At 34.0% G+C, this 17,802-nt stretch overlaps 1 protein-coding gene across 3 annotated transcripts; it reads left to right on the top strand.

The window, feature by feature from the left end:
• The first annotated feature begins 890 nt into the window (after window positions 1-890).
• LOC147406719 (violaxanthin de-epoxidase-like protein) lies at window positions 891-5,934 on the top strand. 3 transcript variants are annotated; one of them, XM_086434896.1, is made up of 3 exons: window positions 891-1,231; window positions 2,485-2,565; window positions 4,304-5,934. In XM_086434896.1, exons 1-3 carry the CDS (start codon window positions 932-934, stop codon window positions 5,612-5,614), a joined length of 1,692 nt encoding a protein of 563 aa, XP_086291022.1. In that variant the 5' UTR covers window positions 891-931; the 3' UTR covers window positions 5,615-5,934. The 3 variants fall into 3 exon arrangements, with proteins under 3 accessions (XP_086291022.1, XP_086291021.1, XP_086291023.1); XM_086434895.1 differs by having other exon boundaries at window positions 2,422-2,565; XM_086434897.1 differs by lacking the exon at window positions 2,485-2,565 and having other exon boundaries at window positions 892-1,231.
• The last annotated feature ends 11,868 nt before the right edge of the window (window positions 5,935-17,802 follow it).

The raw sequence follows: 17,802 nt of genomic DNA, 5'->3' as shown, positions 1-17,802 counted from the left end.
TAAAACGTGGGTCTTGTTAACGTGACCCCTTAAAATGCAATAAATACATTTTGGAAATTGAATTTTGTATAAAAAAAATACTCTTAAAAATTATTTTTTATCAAAATACCCTCATTATATTTTGTGGTTGAACAAATGTCTCATCGAACCTACACCTCAATTTTTTTGTCTTTCTTCTTTACTCTTTCTAATTTTATTATATCTCTTATTTAATTTAACAAATTATAATTTTGTGGGATTCGTTTTTTTTTTTCTTCATCTAAATTTACTAGATTTTTTTCTTTAAATCTATTTTATTATTTTTTGTCTTTTACCTCTTTTAATTTTATTATATATTTTTTTATTTTTATTTTTATCATTTTTACTCTTTTAAATCATCAAAAATATAATTTTGTGAAATCCATTTTATTTCTTTACCCTTAACTCTTATAATCATTTTATATTTTTCTTTTTATTTTATTTTACGCTTTCACCCCCTTATCAAGAGCGACTCTTGGCACTTTTAAAAAGAAGGAGAATGCTTAATTAATACTTTTTCTTTTGCCAAGCATCAAATAATACCTATTTGTATATGAGCCGTGCTGGGCTGACAAATCTTTACTGTGATTCTTACAATTCTGACATAGAGATGCATACATCATCGTAAATAATTTTTACTCGTATCGCGAGGAAATACATCTATGATTATTTACACATCCCACGTCAGACTTGTGAGAATCGCAGTAAATACCCGAGTCATTCCAGCATTTTCCTTCGTATATTAATTAGTCAATTGTTTCCAGAGATAACTAGAAGAGTAGAAAAGCTCAATTTTACGAAAATACCCTTATCTTATATATTAGACATTTATTAAAATCAACCGATTTTCTCCAGGTCTGACCTTTATAATTCATCCGTGCCTTATCTCTTGACAACATTCAAGCCAACAGCCATGCCCACCAAAACCGCTCTTCCCAAAACCACTTATCTCCAAAACCGCCAAATTCCCTTATTAAAATCCGCTTGTTCTTGGCTCTCCTGCCACAACAAAACCGTTTGTTTTCCCCGCTCTTTGCACTTGTATCGGAAACTACGTTTCGGTGGCGGACACAAGATTTCGGCTGTTTTGGAAACGAAAGAGAGTAGTACTAAAGTGGTAACAGTTCCTGACGTGAGAATCGTTGCCTTAGTTGGAGAAGGTAGCATCAGTCCGCTAAAATGCGCACCATGGGAAGAGGTTCTACTTCACACTGTAAGTTATTATTTTCAAATCCATCCACTTAGTCGACTCGGTCAATCGTTTCGTCTCGGGCCAACAAACCCTTATAAACGAGTCAACCGATTCAATATTTCTATGATAAACTGGATTAATAGATAATACAGTTACGATGTCTCATTTTATAAAAAGCAAAAAAAGTTTAGGGTGTGTTTGGTGACAAATTTTTTTTTTTCAAGGTTGATTAAATTTCTAGAATTTAATTTGCTAAAAACAAAACATTACGACGTAATCCATTAAACTCAAAAGCAAATTAAATACACATGACTTCTCCTAACTTAACACAAGTAAGATCCCCTCACTTCCACAACTAAATGACTAGTTCTAAGAAGTGATACCATACATTTGATGCATTTTATCAAAGTTACTCCCTTCTCCATGTATATAGGAACATATCACTTTATTTATCTTTATGTTACAAAATCATATAGCTCATTTCGAAACTTCTAATCTTAGTTTACAATTTGAACAATGGTGGACCGTCCAATTTTTGTAAATCACTTTTGATGGGGTTAAAAGTCTTGGAATGGCTGATTTTTGGTGAGGATGATCTCCTCGTCACAGAGATCATCCTCATAAAAAATCAGCCAATTCCGAAACTTCTAACCCATGTTTTGAAAAATGTTTGGCACAATGTTTGGCTCTCTTTAGGGCCTCCCAACGCCACCCATATATATATAGGGAAATGTTCATCAACAAACATTTTGGCAAAACATTTTTCAAAACATGCGTTGGAGGTTTTGGAATGGGCTGATTTTTGGTGAGGATGATCTCTACGGTGAGGAGATCATCATCACCAAAAATCAGCACATTCCAAAACTTCTAACCCCATCAAAAATGGTTTACAAAAAATGGACGGTCCACGATTTTTCGACTTGTAAACTGGTGCTAGAAGTTTTGGAATGGGCTGATTTTTGGTGATGATGATCTCCTCACCGTAGAGATCATACTCACCAAAAATCAGCCCATTCCAAAACCTCTAACCCATGTTTTGAAAAATGTTTTGCCAAAACGTTTGTTGCTGAACGGGACCCATATATATAGTAGTGGGTCAGGTTGGGCATTGTTAGGCCCTAGCCTAACCCGTATTTAATAGGTTAGAAAATTTTGAACCCAACCCTATCTTTGGAGGGCTCAAGTTCAATGCTCCAAACCTTGTATTTTAGGTTGGGCCAGGTCAGGTTAGTGGGTTAGATTTACATTCCTACAGCCGACCTCTTTCTTGCCAGCACTTTTACGTGGATGGGTGGGAGTTTGAGGAAGAAAAGAAAGGGGTGGAGACCTATGTTACCTGGTTCGTCAGATTCAAGGTTAGTGGTTCTTCTCTCTAGAATGAACCCAATTCGTAGGGGTAGGTAGAGATAATTCGTTTCTTGGTTCACTTTGGTTTCCTAGATCAGTTTGCAAGCTTGCTTGGTTCGCTTGTGCATATATAGAATTCAAGCAGTGCAGTCAAGGCAAGCACCTTGGTGCACCTCAAGGTGGGGCAGTTTAAGTGAGGCATACCCAGGCGCATGCCGTGATTGCGCCTCATTCAAGGTACATAGCGTAGCAAGGGCGCACCTCACTTAAAATTGAATAAAATAAATGTATTTTATTCTTAATAGTCTTTACATAAAATAAAATAAAATAAAAAAAGAATTATTTGGAAAGTACATATTTTACCATTAAAAATATTTAATTTTACATTTTTTTCATTTGTATTGGCCCTAACCCATTAGGGCTGGGTTAGGGCTTAGTCAACTTAGGTCCACTTCGGGTATAGGGTTGATCTAAAGGTACAACCCGCCTCTTTAGGGATCAGTTAGGGCTCGGCCAAGCCCAGACTGGACCCGATTATTGACAACCCTAATTGTTGTTATGTTGTACCAGCAACGACATTTTGTACTCTTCTTTTTTTCTTGTTCTTCATCTCTAATTTTCAGCTACTATTGATCATTCTTCTTTTTGGAATATTGAATGAATATTTTTCCATATTTATAAAACTCATATTTATACATGTTATAATTGAAAAATATTCAAAACCTATCTTTCACTAAAAAGATAACAATTGGATTGATCCAAACCCAATCCGATGACTTCTTTAATTAGGTTTGTATTGGATCGATTTTGACATGATAAACAATATATTCATGAAATATAGATGTACATTGTATATTTAAATCAACTATATAATATAATTAATAAATTTCTACCTTTATATCTATCTCTGAGATGTTTGGATTTTCACAACTCCATGAACATGCAGGAGAGAAATGCAATCCCCACTCGAAGCAAGACATAACTTTTACCAAAGGTTTATTGTGTTCTTTTAGTTCAAATAACAAGTAAGGTGAAGCAAGGTATACATTCCCACATATTGTTGAATATAGTTGATGATCTAGAATTGTACGATAATATAGCAAATTGGATCCTTATTGAATTCCAAATCCTCAACCTTAAAACCTAAATTATTAAATATCTTATCCATTGATAGTCCTAGGTATCAAGATGAAAATTGGTGGGAGAGAGATGGGGAGAGAAAGGAAGAAATTTCTATTTATCATTTATGCAAATAGGTTTTTCTTATTTTTGAATGAAATAATTGATTTTTTTGGTTAATCATTATCAAAGAATTGATTATGCATGTTGTTGCCAAACGCCCTAAAGACCATCATTATCAATTATAATGCCCCACAATTTATTGTTTCAAAGTGCCTTAAATTCTTAAAAATCAACACATACACACACACACACAGAAGCCCAACCCAAGCTTTAGTACCCATGACCTCAAAGTTGCTTCGCAATGTGTCAAACCAACTGAGCTACAGGTTTAAGCCCAATTGAGTGCCCCTGTGTATCCATCTCTGTCATTGTATATATTCGCGACATGTTGGACAATGGCATGTCTAACTCCTGCTTCTTTGACACAATGCATATACATGCAGGCAAAGAAGCTTTATGTTGAGTGCCCCTTTGTATCCATCATAAGTCATTTATATATTTGTGACATGTTGGATAGTGGCACGTCTAACTCCTGCTTCTTTGACACAATGTATATACATGCAGGCAAAGAAGCTCAAGTGGGTTGATGAAGGATTTGAAATGCGTGTATTCAGTGATGGTCTCCTTCAATCTGATGATGCAAGCATGGAAAATCTCCAATGGGAACTATCCCATGCAGATATCTTGTTAATCGTTGCGGTTACAAATCAAGAGTCAGTCAATTGGGTCGAAACAAAAAGCAAAAACATACCAAACATCATCTGCTTTGATTCCTCCCCCGCTCTAACAAACAAACTAGGAGGATTATTCATACATACTGAAACCGAGGGAAACATATTTAGCAAAGTAGCCAAGATTGTTCAACCAAAGAACATAAATGAATCCAACGAAGTAGTTCAAACTTTGTCCGATGCATGGGACCGTCATAATTCTGATGATATAAGGTTCTGTGTGTTAGTCGTCATCAATGCTTACATACGGCCCGTTCCAATCCTTAAAAACTTGAGATCGAAGGGTTTCTCGACACTTAATTGCATGGTGAGAAACTGTGGACCGCAGATACTTAACTGTCTTTTGGATCCCAATTGTAGGAAAGCTCTGGAATGCTTGAACCGCTGTAGTCCGACAGACCAAGTTTGTAACTATAGATGCATCACTTCATACGAGAGTCCAAATCTAGAAGCGTTTTCTCTGTGTGTATTACAGAAAAACAACTGTCTCGAATTGGATGCAAAGATTCCCCGCAAACCTTATGTGCCTCCAATGGTTAAGTTTCGAGGAGAGGACTTGTGTCATGATACTGCGGAAGATCTCTTTGTGGGTTGGTTGGGTAGTTTGGATTGGAGTTGGCGTGTCGTGGCAGGGCAAAACCCGGCTTACGATCAATTCCCATGTCAATACCAGCTGTTTTATAGGGGAAAGGCACGAGGGTCATTTTGGTATGAGCCGGTTTTTCAAGTTAGGACTCTAGAGGGTAAGATGGTATGGAGGAGACGACGATATCGGGTTAAGAGAGACAAAATTCCTGGGACTTTTTATTTTACTGTCTTGGATAATGGAGTTGTGTCGAAGGAGTTTTGGACAATCGTGGATGTTTCTGATGATCTTAGTTGGGGTTTGTTCCACTATAGTGGAGCTGCTCGGGTTGCGGGGCAATCTTATACGGGGGCTGTTCTTGTTAGTCCGAATGGGGAGTACCCAGATGAGAGTGAAGGCTCAAGATTAGTTTCTGCATTGGAGAAGTGTGGGATCAAGGAATGGGAGCTTTATATGGTTAGTAACTGTTCGTGTGAGGACCCACCATTGGGAATTCCCGATGGGTCGAGTTTGCATTATAAGATCAAAGTCAAAGATCCGAAACAATTGTCTGCATAGAGTTACAAAAACAGTGTTTTGAGTGTCTTGACGGTCTCATTCACTTGGAAAATTCATTCTTCCGATCATGTTTTCGCCCGTTCAAATTGATATAGTTTCTGTTATTCTCTTCAAGTGCGTTGTATAAGATAACATTTTGTAACTATTATATCAAAGGTTTGGTTCATATCTTTGTGTGCACTGAGCCTTACTCTATAATACAGTGGGCACCAAGAAGGTCATCTTGATCAGGGTTTTTTTTCACCTTTACAATTGTAGTGTATTTATATGATGCAGTTAATACATTGATTATATTTCTTAATCTTTTCCATTTATTTCAACATTGTCGTCTCAAGTATATGCTCATTCTATGAAAATGTTTCTCAATTTCTTGGTGGTCATCGTTAATGTTTTGTCCCATATTTTGGGGTGGATTTAATTTTTTGATGTTAAGGTGTTTGAAAAGAATGGTTCGGCTCGGGTCAAGTTCAAGACTGGTTAAGTACAACTTTAAATCGAAAAATGAGATAAATTTTGAATAGTGGTTTGGGAGACTTGAGAAGAGAATCCAGGTTTCAGTTTTGTGACAGTTTGGATTATTAATCCAAATTATTTGGTATGAATGTTAATAAGGTTAAGTTTTCTCAAAGAGCGGCATATGTCTTTGTGGATGAGTTATAAGTGATAATTAATCTTCTCTAAAATTAGCGTTGTGTTTATGTTAATGTAGTGTAAATGTATTTTGTAATTGAAAAATTAATTAATGTAGATTTAGATCAACAATATGATTTATAAATTCATTAATGACTCAGATCATTGGGTACTCATCCTACCAATCGAGATAGTAAATGTTAATCGCCCATTGGACTACTGAGGGAGTAATACAACAAGGGAACTCCTATGACACCAGACTTCACAGTGAAGCCAGGGTCAGCATTTTGGTTGTTAGAGGAGGCGAGTGGCACCTTCCAGCCCACCTAGCTACCTCATTAGGAGGGATATGGGATCAGATCAAAGTTATGAATCTCAACTGCTCGGAGTCAGACAGAGTCATCTGGACAGTTGATCCTAAAGGTATTTATTCTATGAAATCTGCATACAAAGCTCTTAAAGAGACCATACCTCAAGTTAGATGGCACACCTTGGTATGGTTCCCTAACAACATCAAACGGCATAGCGCCACCACATGGCTTTGCCTAAGCAAGGGTTTGAAAACTCAAGACATGCTCAAGGCTAGAGGGGTCATTCAGAACTCGTGCTGCTGCTTCTGTAGAAACCATCCTGAATCAGAGGATCACTTATTTTTGGGATGTAATTTCTCTCACGACTTGTGGCAAAGAATGCTAAGAAGATCTAACATACCCCAATCAAATAGAAATTGGAGAGAAGAGGTCGAGTGGGCATGCAACAATTTCAAAGGTAAAACTTTTCATGCGGTCACTAAAAAATTGGCATTCAATGCCTTCATACACCATGTGTGGGCTGAGCGATGTAGGAGGATCTTCCAAAACAGCTACAACCCCTCTGAGCTTGTAGAGACTATGATAGTCAGAGATGTTCAAATGAGAATTCAAAGCATCGAAGCCTTTGTGGAAGACAACCCTGCTAATAGAGCATTCATGGACTCATGGAACCTAAGCCTTCAGTATATGGTTAGAGTGCCTCTGAAATGCATATGGACCAAGCCTCCGGAGCACTGGTTTGTGCTTAACACCGATGGGTCTCTAAAAGGTGACAGGGGAGGGGAAGGGGCTATTATTAGAGACAACGATGGCAAGATGGTGTTAGCTTTAGCGGAGCAAAACCAAGGAGAGACAGTCTTACACCATGAGTTTCAAGCAATCCTAAAGGGGATGACAATGGCGGAAAAGGAAAACATCAAAGTGCTAGAGATCAGAACCGACTCTAAAGAGGCTATCGAATGCATTAAGGGGGAGAGAACAATCCCTTGGAGAGAAGAAAGGCTAGTTAAAGCCATTAAGACGAAAGGGAACCACTTCCAAAAAATTGGATTCACCTTCTGCTACAGAGAATGCAACAAAGCTGCCGACTTTCTTGCTTCACTCCTTCATTCTTCAGGTAGCGTTATTCTTGAGCATAGGGACCTCCCTCAGAGATTGATAGATATTATATCTAAGGATGCTTCTGGGCATGCCTATGAAAGGTTCTAATCTTGTTTTTTCTGGTTGGGGGTCTGCCTAACCCCCCCATTAATCGACAAAAAAAAAAAAAAAAATTTCAAGTTTCGACTGATTCTCTGAAGAAGTTATAAATCTAAAAGTGAAATTGAAGATTCTTTGACAAGTACACAGTAAAGAAAACTAGTAAAAGGAGGAAGAGAGAAGGATCTGATTGTTCAAGGATGATCTTGAAGATTGATTCTTTGAACAGAAGCTATTTGGATTCAGTCCAATCTTTTATTTTACTTTGATCGTCCATGGGCCAATTTGGTAGTGAGTTAGCCCAAAGGCCATCTAAGCTTGCTAATATCCATGTGCATGGCCCAATGGCTTGTACAGTTTATGGGTTCTACATAACAGACCTAAATGGGAGAACAGCTATGTACTTTAATAAGAACACTTTACATTTTTGATTTAGGGTCCAGTTCAGTACCAAACATTTTGGCCAACATTCTAGCCCCATGTTTACGAGTTGAAAAATCAGGGACCGTACATTTTTTGTAAATCATTTTTGATGGGGTTAGAAGTTTTGGAATGGGCTGATTTTTGGTGATGATGATCTCCTCACCGTAGGATCATCCTCACCAAAAATCAGCCCATTCCAAAACTTCTAACCCATGTTTTGAAAAATGTTTTGCCAATATGTTTGGTGCTGAGCATTTCCCTTTGATTGATTATCTGGGCCCCTAACTTACAGAACCATTATTATAAAACTTGGTTTTCTGGAATCTGGACTGGTGTGGCCCATGTACTATTATTTAAATCTATATGGGCCACATTATTAGTTTAGTTAAAGAGGTACTTGATAGTGAGAATGATTTAAGTGGGAGTTCTAAATTAAAGTAGAAAACTTTGGACCCTTTTATTTTTTGTTCCTCATCTTTAAAGGAAGATGGTGGGTTCCATCTATAAGTAGGATTACTCATCTCTTAGCCTTTTATGTTGAAATGTAGGGCCTAGAAATGTGCTTAAACTATGGCAATGTCATCCATCTCTAGTGCTTTTGGGTGCATTTTGCATTGTCACAAAGACTTTTGAGAGATTTTTTTATTTGTCACTTATCAATGGTTGGTTTGTTTGTGATTATTGGGGCGAAGACGAGGAATGACAATTTGGATCCCACGATCTACTTTACGAATGGAATGTGACACAACTAGTTGTTGGATCATGGATCTTTGGATGGGCGGTTGCATTGATTTGTAGCGGTTCAATCGACCCAAATGAAGATAGGAACCTATAAATATAGGATCTTAGAACCATGTTGGATGTTGGGAAACTATTTAAAATAAATATAGGAACTTAGATGAGCCTCTTAAATTCTAGAAAATTAAAATTTTGATCAACTTATGTTAAGTTGTTTCGCATTGTAATTGAATTGTGCATAATCTATCATCAATAGAGCCTTGAAACCTATGGAAGTGTATGACAATTTCTTCATTTCTTGCTTTTATATCTTTATCTTTTATACTAAATGCCCCGCCCAAACAGTCTCGAACAAATATGAAAAATGGTGGGATGATTTCAAGTTGTTAAGATCTAGGGCAATTTATTTTTGATCTATTCAATCTTGTCTTCGATCCATCTATCGAAAATCCTTGATTTTTCTATCCAAAGCTCCATCTCGCTTCTACAAAAATCTAGTCCGTTCTTGAGATTTGAAGATTGATCGAGATTAAATCTTGAGATTGAAGACGAGTTTATACTAAAAATTCATTAACCTCTAGGGAAAATTATTTTTAAAGTTTGAAGAAAATGGAATCTTATGGTCGAAAATTAGAGTAAAAAATAAGTTGAGGATGACTAGTTGTGGAAGAAAATCAAGGGTTCTTCAGCTAGAGAAAGCAGTTGAGGGTATTTAAGTCATTTATATTAATCTTAGAAAAGAAGACCTAGGTCAAGAGGGGCTATTTCACTCTAAATCACCCTAAAAAATACATGACAGTCAAAGTACCAAAAAAAAAAAAAAAAACACTATCACCCAATTTGTTTTTTCTAAAAATCTCTTATTTTCAATTGATAATTTTTAACTTGGACAATCATTTATTGTAAAAAAACTTATTTATTTTCTCCTATATGGATTAAAAGATGAAATCAAGTGCTTAGCTAAATCGTGCAGAGGATATATGATGATCTTGTCACCAAAAGTCCAAGACCCAATGTGAGGAAAAAAAATCAAGGATATTTTGTAAGATGTTGAAAACATGGTTCTAAAACTCGTTTTGACAATTCGTCTCGTCTGTGAACAAGACCGAGATGTCTTACGTGAGTTTTTGGATACATTTGAGACGTCTCATTCAACAATGAGGAAAATAAACGTGGGGTTTTAAATCTCATCTAATACATTGACTTGTCCATTCGTCCCATCTCCTCCATGTTTGATACTGAGACAACTCAGGCGAAACATTTCGATCTCAGACAAGTTTTGAAATCATGATTGAAAATAAGAGTAGTATTTTGGTCGTTTTATTATTTTCTATCTCATTTTGGAGACGGAAGAGGTGTCTCAAAATAAAAAAAAAATTTGATAGATATTATCTCAAATATTTACTAAAATCAACTATATTATAATATCTTGTGTGTTTGATACCCAGTATGAGCAATATTTTCCCAGGACCACCAACGAGGGAGCTCCCCCACTTACATAGTGCATGTGATGTGCGAGCGTTCCATGGGCCGGGGGGGGCTATATGCCTTGGTCCTGACTATGGCTCATTTGGTCCCCCTAGTCAGACATAAGTCTGGACACCCCGTTATCAAATATATATATTAAATTTTAATTGGATTGAACATTGAAGGGAGAGGGAGATTATAATAAGACATTATAAATTTATAAGGTATCTCAACTATTTACGAAAATCCACTACATATTATAAAGCATGAAAACATGTATCAAATTTTGATTGGGCCAAGAGAGAGGTGGATTATAATAACTATAACTAATAAGTAATTGCAAATGAGGTGTGTCGGTATCCCAGCCTTCAAAATTTATTTATTATTTATTTGATTGACTTATCTAACAATAAAAATAAAAGGAAATAAATGTTATGGTTGGCTTAGATCACATGTATCGTATAATTATTTTTTTAATTTTTTTATGTCAGGTCTTGTCATTTGATGACACGTAACATTTCTTAATGGATGTGAAATTTATACGATGCATCCCACCAAAATAATATATATATATAATTTTATTCGTAACTTATAAAACTTAAGGAATAATGAAAATATGATTATTCTAATTTTTTTTTTTTTTAGACCTAAACATGTGCAACAACCCAGTCTTAGTCAACCATCTTGGGATCCAATTAAAATGGTCAAAAAATATATAAATTGTTAGAATGATTTTCGTGTTTTAAATGATTGACGAGGTGATAAAGTCCGTGAGTAGTGAAAAGTCCTCCTTTACCATATAAAAAGAAAAAAGTATTGAAAAATTTAAATCCTGCATTTGTTTTTTGCACCGAAAATCCAAATTTCTTAAAGCACTCGACTAATCCTCAATGAACGAGTAATACTTCTTCTTACCTTTACACACATTAAGTAATATCTGGGATAAATCCCAGATGGGGTGTCTGCAATTTTACTCCAATGTGTAGGATGTTTTTTAATTTCATAGAATTTTCACTTAGATTAATTGAACACGTCAGCTTGGCATTCTATCCCTCCTTTTATTAATATTTGAAAAATCAAATTGATTAAATTGAAAATTTATAAAATTAATCGGACCTTGATTCAATTCAATTGGACCATCTTACATTTATAATTAATTTATTTTATTTTGAGAGTTACTATTGCCACACTATGTGGCATTAGTAAAAGTTGGTGTGGCAATAACAGTTCTCTTTGTTTTAAATATGTATATATATATTTTTATTTACCTTATCATCTTCCTATAGTTGATGATCTTGATTTTGACCATTTGATATTGATAAATTATCTTTAAGATTGTTATTACCATGATTATGGGACGATTAATATTTAGGTTAATTACGTTGGTCGTTAATTGGACCGACGATGTGATGCTTACCAATCTAGCACATCATATTATATTTGTTAATTGGCGATGAAACGAAGTCTGACTTTGATTGATCGAAACAATCTGGAAGCTTCTTTCAATAAAAGTAACAAAAACACTATGATTGCAAGAATCTAGTGTTATTTCTCACCTATAAAAAATTTTGGTCTTTCGAAGACATAACATCATAACTTTTGGGCCCCACCATCACATGGAATAATGGGACACATGTTAGCTTCGCATTGCCTATGATTTTATGTCGTTTTCTATATACAACCACCTTTTAATAATATAAAAAAAAATAAATAAATAAACAAAAGGGCTAAACTCTAAATTATTAAATTACAACAATGAAATAGCAAAAATAAAATAAAATAAAATAAATCAAAATTTTAATCTCAAAAAGTCCTGAAACTCTTGTACACTCTCTCACTCTTTCTCCCAAAAATTTAAAAAGAAGAAAACCTTTTTATTTTACAACCCTAGAGATCTCTATTATAAAATCAAGAGTTAGTAAACACATGTTTATCTCCCAAAAAAATCACATTTTTCCTATGAAGAATATTTCATTAAACTCTTTGACCAATGAATTTGAAATACCTTACTTTCACATGATTCACAGGATTCTGAAGTAATTGACATTTCATGATCGTAAGTGTGGAATTACTTGTAGTAGTGCTCTTTATATATTGGATTAGTAATCAAAATATGGTTGAAAGGAAAAAAAAATATATTTATTTGATGGGGCTTCTTATACTTATGAATTCGATAGGAACCCATAAATGATACATTTAAAGAATCTCTTTAATGTAGGCCATGAAATCTAAAAGATTGAGTTATTTATTTCAACGTGGTCCTGCTAGAAAAAGTGTTACAAAGAGTTACAGGAAAAAGAGTGCCATAGAGAATCCTCTCCTGCTCTCCCTAAAGAACATTCTTACCAATCACCTAAAAAATAATATATTTGTTTAATGAGTTATAATATGAAAAAATGATTAATGCATATCAGATAATATATTTCTTAGTAATGTGCATTATACATTGGATCAATGTGTAGGGTCCACCTGCACTATGGATCATGCATAGGGGACAACTAGCTTAGTGGGTAAGTAAGGGCTTATTATAATAAATTGACACATAATTCTTCACGATGAGAAGTTGAGGAGATAAGGACGATTAAAAGCTGACAAAATAAGTAATCGGATATTCAAATGTTCAATAATGCTCTCATTCTTCAAATGTACGCTAAAGTTCACCCGTGCTGTATCCTCTCTCTGGTTAAGAGAGTGAAAAAAAATAAAGTTGGAGTAGGTGAGGGTAATTTTAACAAAATTTATGAAAATAACATAAAATTAGTGAATTTGGATTAAACCTAATTGGGTTTGGGATATTATTGAAAATTTTTAAGGTTAAAGAGTTAAAAGATTAAAAATAATAAAGTGGGTGAAATAAGTAAAATAGAAAATATAGTAAAGTTATATGGGTGAAATATAAAATAAATAAAGTAGATCCCACAAAACTATAATTTGATGGGAGGACTAAGAGTATAAAAGTGAAAAAAAAAAAAAAAAAAATAGAAAAGTATTATTAAAGAATATTGAGGTTAAAGAGGTAAAAAATGAAAAAATAATAATAATAAAATAAATTAAAAGAGGAAATATAATAAAATTAGAGGAGTGAAAATAAAATTGAATGAGTAAATAGAAAAAAAAATAATAAGTGGTTCCCACATAAAAATTTATGTCTTACAACTGTATCAATGCAATTATATTTTATTATATATATATATATATATATATATATATATATATATATAGTAATAATAATAATAATAATAATGATTTTCTAACACCCCATCACAGAATAGTAGATCATTTGCCTCGTGATACATAAAAGTATAAATCTTTTTCTTATGTATCCTGAGGTAAATGGTTTGTAATTTTGTGATGGGGGCATATATCAGATGGGGGATCGGATTACCACGACTCATAGATATTGGGAAAGAAACCAATAAGAAAAGATGTTAAAAAGGAAGCACTTTTTTTCTCACCATTTTTCTTTTTTATTTCATTTCTTTGCCTTTCAACTTCCATCCCATGGTGGTGGATTCATCTCAAATCCGTTACCTTTAACTTAAACAACCCATTCTTTGAGGTCCTTTTAGGGTCTAACAACGTTGGACCAAAAGTGTTTGACGTAGTGAAATGTGGCTTGGGAATTAGCTTCCCCTTATTAAGAAAACAAACATTTTGAAGGAAAAAGGGAATTTTAGTTATTCCGATTTTAAATCAATTGAGCGAGTTGGTTAATTAGGACGAGTTTGGATTAACTCAACGAGTTTTAAATCCTTAAAAAGGGGTAGAAAGAAGGACATGGAAATACTAGATTCGGGTCTGATGAGACCCAATTATATTTTATGATGTTGTGCGATGGTGCGTCCGGCGATGGTGCATGGTTAACTTTTTACCATCTCAGTACCTCGAAACGAAGGACAAATAAATGATCTTCTGGTGTGGCGGTATAAATTAGATATTCGTACGGAATCCCAACCAGGTTTTTGTCGTAGTGGGACCCAGGGACCGAATGGCACGTGCATCGCACAACTTTGAATTCACTTCACAACACCAACGTCAATTTCTGCTCATTTTGGTCACGTGAGCTGTCGGTTAGGAACTGGACCTTGCGTTTAGAAATCAAACAATCTGGTGGTCCCAATTTCCCTTTTAATGATGGAAAGGAAAGTATGATCTACTATTAGCACTCCAACTTTTACTCATTACACACTAATTTCTTGAATTATTTATCACCCTCGTAATTAATGATTAAAATACATTTTACAAAAATTACAACGATTTTGTTCAAATTATAATATCAAGAGTACAAAAGACTCAGTTCAACTTCAAACAATTTCAGAAGTTTACGACTAAGATTACCCCAAAAAACAGGAATCTATCAACAACAAAAAAAAAAAAAAAATCAAAAGGAGAGATTCTATTGGCAACCCTACTTTTATTTATTATCAACTATTCACTTATATTATTCGATCTTGTTAACATTTGGGTATATGTTAAAGTGTAATAAATACACTTTGAAAATTGGGTTTTGTATAAAAAAAAAAGAAGAAAAAAATTGATTTTTAAAAAATTATTTCTTATCAAACTACCCTCATATTCCAATTTCTAACGTGTATATATTGCACTTTAACATTAACAAAATCCTATTTTCTTTACTTTTAATTGAGATGTAACAGGTAAATGCCGAGGTGAAAGTAGCAACTCTAAAAAAAGATAGTACCCCATAGGTAATAAGTAATAAGTACTTAAGTAGCATCGTCTACGAAGGTGTGTACATAGTTCCCCTCAATGGCCCATAAATAAAGGACGAATATTCCTGACATGTGTAGTTGATATTAAAAATGTCCATACCCTCCAAATCAGGCCTTTTTTTAAAGCTAGATAGATAACCACCAAATGTTGCAATTACCACCATCGATTTCAATTAGCATTTTAGGTATTGTGATGTGTCGCAATCACTCACATTGCGATTGAGAATCTGACAATGTAGTGGGACCAATTTTTGTTGACAAAGTGCTAGAAAATGAAAGAATTCACACCACCGTCCTTGCAACATCTGCATCCTTACGTCATGAGATGTTGATGATCTTATTATGCCATGTTGTCCACGAAAAATATGTCTTCCATGATTACTCATGAATTTGTATTTTTTTTTTTTTTTTTGATATTTTGTATATCTGTACTTTGGGTCAGGTTAAAGGACTTTTTGTTATATAATTTAATACTCCAAGTGTATTTATTGCACTTTTATCATGTGCCCTTTAGGCACCTGATAAAAAAACCCTTTTGCTTTCGGTCCTTTAATTAATGGCACGTATATTGATTTTGTTCATGATAAATGTTGGAATGAATTTTTTTTATTATTTTGTATGATTTATATAAGAGCCGTGTTTTTCTTACTTTCCTTTTTTGACATACTCTCTTGACATGGCATATGTTAGATTTTTTTCATTTTGATATACAACTGCACAGCCCATAAATATATGCAATTGTGTACCTTGATGAAAAAATATATGATTCTAACACATGCCATGTCAGGAGAGTATGGGGGAATATGTCATAAGGACAATGTTAAAAAATCCTTATTTATGGGGAAATGTTCAGCAACAAACATTTTGATAAAATATTTTTCAAAACATGGGTTAGAGGTTTTGGAATAGGCTGATTTTTGGTGAGGATAATCTCTACGGTGAGGAGATCATATCACCAAAAATCAAACTACAACTAAAGTTATTGGATCGGGAATCCAAATCCAAAGTTATCAAATTGGAACTGATCAAATTTTGATTAATCCATTGACAACCCTAATTCTTAATGGTTTGATTAATAATGCACAATCTCGATGAACATGGTAATCTAGACAGTGTTAAAAACAACTTGATCTTTTTAATCATGAACGATATTGATGTATTTAGCCAATATGATTTGACCACTCATCCTATTGATGTCTTGATGATTTCGATGGTTGGGATCTTCCCATTAGGGTTTTTTCATAATAGTCACACAATTCTCCAAATTTTTCAAAAAATTCGTAAAATTCTCCGAATTAGGTGTTAGTCCATTAATTCAACAAATTGATGAATTAATTGACAATCCCTCAATCAATCATAGAATATGGTAACATTTTTACACTACACTTCCAAAATTTTAGTTTTTTTCAATATTCAAACATCAAGAAGAATATAGGATTTGGAGAGAGGTTGAAGATGATAGGTTTTGATAAGAAATTCAATAAAATATTTTGTATAATCTCCGAAAATTTTCAATTTTTGTTATGAAACTTTTTTTGGATTAACAGAATGAACCTCACCAATTGATTACCAAATCCAAACTTTGCTAACGGTTGCATTTTTATTGCAAAAACTCCCTTAGAGTTGGAGTTTAGACAAGACAATTACAAGGGAACCTTACTTTATCAAGTTTGTTACCCAACAAATCTTAAAGTGAGGATCCACGTCATAAAACTCAAATCAATACTGATAATTTGAATCTTGGAGTGGATCCTAATGACATCAAATATGTGCCATCCAAAAACATAACATTATGTCAATAGGGTTATCAAGGACAAAATTTTTTAAAATCATAAATCTTGATTGGATATTTGGGATTGTGAGATTATGATCATTAGAAGATTTATATATTGAAATGTTAGAATCAGATTATGATAACCGATTTCTAAAATCCCAAAATTTTGTTTGGGCCTTAGTGACTAAGAGCATGAATCGGATCTAAGGGTGAGAGTAATAGTGAGAATTTAGGTGCACAAAACATGTTTCACAAGTTTGAGTAATCATCTCTCTTTGTTGATCTTGTTCCTACAATTGAGACATGAAACATTGCATGCCTAACTGCAAAAAGACCTCCTTGACACAAAAGACAAAAGAAACACATTCCCAAAGAATACTGTTGAAGTGACCTAAAGCTGATATCCTACAATTGAGACATGAAACATGCATGCCTAACTGCAAAAAGACCTCCTTGACACAAAAGACAAAAGAAACACATTCCAAAAGAATACTGTTGAAGTGACCTAAAGCTGATACCTCATATCGCACATATTTGCGTGAAAGTGGATATGAGTGAATAAGTATCTATGGTTCTTATCTACTTTTAGTTCAAGATGTGCGATATGAGATGCCAACTTGAGGTCAATCCAGCATGACTCATTTCAAAAATGGATTTTATCACAATTTTTTATATTTTATTTTTGTTGATTTCTAAATTTAATTTTGAGAAAATCACTTTTATAATCTAAACCAAATGTAGGATGAATCCTAACATTAGATTATGCAAGCAATGCTTGAATACAAACCTCTTTGCCATAAAGCGTAAATCTCATAAGAATGAATTAAAAAAAATAAAAAATAAAATAAATAAGATGTTTATAATAAGACTATATTTCCAAATTTCAAGTTTTGCATCCACATAAGTAGATCCCAA

Source organism: Akebia trifoliata, chromosome 3 (assembly GCF_017979445.1).
Source record: "Akebia trifoliata isolate Shusen 1 chromosome 3, ASM1797944v1, whole genome shotgun sequence".
Lineage (NCBI taxonomy): Eukaryota > Viridiplantae > Streptophyta > Magnoliopsida > Ranunculales > Lardizabalaceae > Akebia > Akebia trifoliata.
The sequence above is the reverse complement of the archived record's forward strand: the minus strand, read 5'-3'. Positions and strand labels throughout refer to the sequence as shown.